This window comes from Teleopsis dalmanni, chromosome 2 (assembly GCF_002237135.1).
Source record: "Teleopsis dalmanni isolate 2A chromosome 2, ASM223713v2, whole genome shotgun sequence".
Lineage (NCBI taxonomy): Eukaryota > Metazoa > Arthropoda > Insecta > Diptera > Diopsidae > Teleopsis > Teleopsis dalmanni.
Genome location: NC_051847.1, coordinates 114,720,772 through 114,726,306, shown reverse-complemented (window position 1 = coordinate 114,726,306; position 5,535 = coordinate 114,720,772). Strand labels below are relative to the sequence as shown.

Genomic DNA, 5,535 nt, shown 5'->3' with positions numbered 1-5,535 from the left:
TCAAAATAAATATCTGAAATATTTGCTGATACTGTTATTGGCAGCCAGTCGAACGTCATAGTTTAGTCGTGAGTTTTCGTTTAAATAATTTATTAAACCATCCTCTAGCACATTTACATTTGAAACAAATCAAAATTAGCAACTCTTAACCTGGACTTCAACTAAATTCACTCATTAAAATAAATTTCGTTTAGCGAAATTTAGTTTGGTTTAGCGAATTAATTGGAAGTTCAAATAATTCATTATTCATACCAATGAATATATTACACTGAAAAAAATGTCAACAATTTGTCAATTTACATCAATTTGGATCTAATTGAAAGGACAAACACGAAAGTTAGATGGGTTCTGCGACCAGCTCTCGATCTCGCAAGTTGGACAAAAGCAGTTGCGAATCACACCTCATTTCTGCAATATCGGATGGTTGCTTGTGTAAATTCCGCTAAAAAGTTAAATATAAATAAATTAACAAATACCATAAAAATAAAATAAAATTGTGAAAATGCCCTCCAATAGCATAAACAATGGTAGTAAGAAGTTAACATCGCCAGCAGAGGCGGATGATATTGTTAGTCGAATCAATGGAAATTTTGGACGCTGGCAGTTGCGTACCACTTTATTAATATTTCTGTGCAAAATACCCTCGGCTTGGTTTATGGCTTGCCTTATATACACTGCACCGACTCCACAAAAAGGACAATACTACTGTAAGACTTCGGAGCAACTACAGAACAGCAACAGCCTACAATTGGATCACCAACAAAATGTGACAAGCGATCGATGGTTGGCGATGACAGTTCCAACAGCAACGGAGGAACAACGAACGGATCGTATTTTTCGTGTGGATGCATGTAATATTTATGAAGAGCAATTAGTGCAAAACTTTGCGGCGCGTTATGCCAACTACACAAATCCGTTCACGCGACCGATAGAATTTACTGATAAGCGTAGTAACGCAGCTGAAGTGGACACTTTCGATAATAGCAGCGTCGAGACTCGCAAGGTCAATGTAATTCCCTGCGAGCACTTTCAGCACAATTCCGACTACATTTCGCTGGTAACACAATTCGATTTAGTTTGCTCCCGACAGGTGCTGGTATCTTTAACGCAGTCGTTTCATTCGTTCGGCGCGCTCATCGGTGGCTTAATAGCGTTTAACGTTCTAAAGCAGTTAAGTAGTGTTTACGTTCGCTTCACGAATATTCGAATAAAAATTTCCATGACAAAAACACAATTCAATCAATCAAAAATCACTTTCTCAATAATTGAGATCATAATTTTTTCCCATAGCATCAGTCCACGGCGTTTGATGTTGATCGGTATGGTCTTTCAGATTGTGTGCGGCAATTTAACTGGATTGGTGACAACTTTCCCGCTCCACATCTACTTTCGTTGTATAACTTCACTCTTCTGCGCTCTCATGTACACTTCCGGACAGATTATTCGTAAGTATGTTCGATTATTTGTCTATTTGTCTCTAAATTTGTTTACAGAACAGGTGTTAACTGCTCTAATTATCGTGATATTTTTAACAGATAATAATTTTAGTTTATTGCTATTTATAAAAAAGTATCTCGTACTCGTATTCGCACATTGCGTTGCGAGTTGCCTTGTAACGTCAAGTGACGTTACTACACAGAAACTAAATATTGAAAAAACTTAAAATCTTTGTTTTTGTGACACAACGTTTTTCTTGAAAGACTCAAGTTATTTCATTTCTAACATTAATGTGAACTGATTCACTCCTAATAAATAATTCCAAGTTTGATGAAGTTTGATGCAAGTTTTAATTATGTTGTTTGTTTTGGTTTAAATCAATTGACTTGAATTTAAGATTCCGATTGGGGATCAAGGTCAGAACGAGCATGAGGACATTCAAAAAAGATGTTAAGTGGAATAGAGGTGTCGAGTGGTAGTTTTTGTGCTTCGTCATGATGATATTCTTACTGCTATTGAGATTGGAGAAAGTTCTGCCAATCTACAAAGACTAATCAAGCAGTGTCTTGATTGGCTAAGGGTTTTCCAATGTAGAGGTCCTTTGGATTATTGAACTTCAAGTCACAGAAATTTGTGAGAATATGTATGCTTTAGTTGATAACAGAGTTAACTTGGAATTGGAATATATAAGTTTCATATTATTTTGATTAAACGTCAAATCAAGTTCATCAAAATATTTGTAATGCCTTGAATGTTACTTATAAAATAATACGAATATATATCACACCAAAGTTTCTTTCTCTAGGGTTTCTCTGGCTTTCAATAAATTAGTATTTTTATAATTAATTTGATAGAATGAAACTCAACTCAGAAAATTTTTGTGGACTCAAAAGATCAAGTTGGTACAGATACGATCATTTTGACTTCTAATACGTCTATGGTATTTCCAATACCATTTAAATAACTAGCAATTTTAAACTCATACATTATTTTAAAGAAATTTAATAAGTATTTGATTTGCCACAAATTTATCTTTATGAATGACGTGGAAATTTTAGCAAATCTAAGTACATATGTAATACTTACGGAGTTAGATTATTTAAATGTTGGCGTTTGTATGTGTGATCAGTGATTAGATCCCATACAATTTATTTCCATTGTTTTTAATATCAATGAAAAAAGTTTTTATTTATTTATTTAATAAAGCGCTTTTTTCGAACAGTAGTGAACTACAACAACAAAAATTCATTTTATATTATTATTTATTTATTTATTTAATAAATTTATTACTTGTTTAGTTGCAGATATCTCGGGTGGTAGATCCAAAATAATTGTAACAACGCTTTTTGAATTATTTTGGTCGATTGGCCTCATACTGTTGCCGGGTATATCAATCTTTTTTGATAGTTGGAGTCAATTGTATGTAGCGATATCATCTTCTCTAATTGTCCTAGTTTTTCTACACAAGTAAGTACACTACCCATAAAACTAAGCTATCTAAAGATATCAGTTGTCATCACTAGGTGGATTGTGGACTCACCACGTTGGTTACTGAGACATAACAAAATAGATGAAGCGCTGCAAATACTCCTCGAATCAGCTACATTCAACAATCGGGAAATACCATTAAATTTGGAATCGCAATTACTTTCTTACGCAAAAAAGCTTCAAAGCACCCCACAATCTACTGGTTACTGGTCAATTTGGGATGGTAAGACTAAGAAAAAGTTCTTATTTGCTATACACTGGACCTGGGTGGGAACTGGTATACTAGTAAATGTAATGCTGATTTTAATAAGATCCCTAGGTGTGGAGCATATACATGCTAACACAGTTAGTTTAGGTAAGCAGTTCCTTGGAATTCAGCGAAAAGTTTTATTAAATGAAAAATTGTAAAAGCGCAGGTTTTGCTGAAATGGTGGGAGTATTTTTAGGTTTATTTTTTATACTTTTTACGAGACGTCATTGGTTGTGGACTGGCTATGTCATGTTGGCAGCAGGACTAAGTACTTATTTGGTTTGGCTAGTACCAGGAACAAGTAAGCGGCTTATTCCGCATTCTCATTGAAAATTTAGTGTTTTAAGTTTATTTTTTCAGTTAAAGAAAGTCGACGTATCGGTTTGGAATTGATTTTCTGGATTGTACTTAAGTTGGCCAATGCGACAGCTCAATCTGTGCTTATCACCTGCACTGGTGAATTGGTGGCACCTGAAAAGCGACCAATGCTAAGTCTGTCCGTAGTTACGTTCAGTCGTTGTTGTGTGACTATAGCACCGTTCATATCTACACTTACTGTCTTCCATCAGCTTATACCGATTACAGTTTTTGCTACATTGGGTGTCATTAATGGTATCCTTATGTTTATGGTAAACAGTTCGTTTTGGAGTGTGGAACAACCACGTATTGAGAAGGTACCTACACCAAATACGTATCGGCGAAACTCTGCAATTGTTATGCGTAGAGTATCCACTTGCTCATCGGAACTGAGTTCCAGCAGCTCCGTATATGGTAATATATATAGCCCACAATATAAACAAACGATCAGCATATCAGATCTTTGGCGATTAGATATACGGTGCCAACCAACTGACGAGTGTGATAGTTTGAATCAATTAGAGCTGGCAAACTTACGATCAAGTAGTTAACACTTAAACTGAGAATACACGAGTAACCTAAGTATTTTTTTTTATTATTAATTAAACTATTTTTACCTTAATTTTAAAAAACTTTTTGTTTGTATTTTTAAGTTTGTAGTAAATAGATTATAAGTCCTATTTTCCGGTCATATTGGACAGGAAATAAACGCGTTTCCTAAGTCTGAATGAGTGAAACGGAGAAACTAATAGAAAATTTTATAAATGCATTGATGTGAACAGGTTTCTGCTTTCAGTTAGTTTATATTGTGTATATTTTTGAAAACAAGGGTCTGAAATATTGTTGACTATATAAATTTTGAAAAAATTATTTACGTCAATTAGAGAAGAAGCAACTCACATAGTTCACCACTGTGCCTAGATAATAAGACTATGTATTGACTCGCCTGGTCGGAACCAGTAAAGCCCAAAGTAAACTGCACTTCACTTGAATAACATACTCCACATATTTAATTTCTTTATTTTATATCTTAAAAAAAAAAACAAAAAAGAACTATTGGTTTTTAGTTTATATTTATAGTGGGATTAATGTTCTTTATTACAAAAATAAAAAAACCTTAAAATTTTTCAGCAATTATTAAAATAGGACCTGAAAAACTAAAAAAGAATAAAAATGACATATAAATTTTGTTTCATTTGAAAATACCATTTTTTTTTAAATTAATTTAACAACTTTGTACTCAAAGAAAAGTTAATTCATATAGTAACATATAAAGGATTCATTTGTCATAAATTCATAAATTATTTTAATAATGCGTTGAGCCTCCTTTGTTCAATATGACTCCGAAGATTCTGTTAGGATCTCGTTGAATAACTTTAATTAGTTCAGTTTTTGTTGAAAATTTTTATTCAGATTTGTCAACTTTTCTGGCCAGCCATCCCTAAACATTTTCTATTATATTGAGATCCGATGAGTATAGTAGCCAGTTGAGAATGACAACATTTCTAGACTCAATGTAGGATTTTACAACACGGGCAGTGTTTATTGGGACGTTGTCGTGTGGAAAAGTCCAAGGCAAATGATTAAACAAATTTTCCAATGGAGTAAAGGTCTTTTCTAAAACTTCTTAGTATGATTTTGCGTGCATATTTGCGTTTAAGAATTGGAGATCGCAAGTACCATAGTAAGATATGACTCCCCAAACCATAACTCCGTCCACTCGACTGTGCAAATGATCCAACTGCTTAGTCTCTGTCCTCAAATCATGAAAATAATAATTTTGACTATCTGGTCCTTCTAAATTAAACTTTTCCTCATCTGAGAAAACAACGTGATACCACTTCTTGACCAATGACATTTTGGCGCGAGCTTCTTCACGTATAGGGTTAAGAGGTTGTGTTTTTTTTTTTAATTTCAATCGTTTAATATGTTCATATGTAATATGACTTGCCACAAAATCGCCCACTTATCTGTATCGCTAAGAATGCTACACACGCGACCTT

At 33.8% G+C, this 5,535-nt stretch overlaps 1 protein-coding gene across 1 annotated transcript; it reads left to right on the top strand.

Annotated features, from left to right (window-relative positions):
* Positions 1–502: 502 nt before the first annotated feature.
* Positions 503–4,105, top strand: LOC119681979 (solute carrier family 22 member 13-like). The gene is made up of 6 exons (XM_038095301.1): positions 503–1,170; positions 1,291–1,445; positions 2,736–2,904; positions 2,961–3,280; positions 3,342–3,476; positions 3,536–4,105. The coding sequence occupies exons 1-6, from the start codon at positions 503–505 to the stop codon at positions 4,081–4,083; spliced, it is 1,995 nt and encodes a 664-aa protein (XP_037951229.1). The 3' UTR covers positions 4,084–4,105.
* Positions 4,106–5,535: the final 1,430 nt, after the last annotated feature.

Bases quoted from the DNA above. Each gene is read 5' to 3' on its own strand.
- LOC119681979 (XM_038095301.1), top strand. From the start codon at position 503: ATGCCCTCCAATAGCATAAACAATGGTAGTAAGAAGTTAACATCGCCA. The intron at 1,171-1,290 runs GTTAAGTAGTGT...TTTTTCCCATAG, and splicing joins GCGTTTAACGTTCTAAAGCA to CATCAGTCCACGGCGTTTGA. The intron at 2,905-2,960 runs GTAAGTACACTA...TGTCATCACTAG, and splicing joins GTCCTAGTTTTTCTACACAA to GTGGATTGTGGACTCACCAC.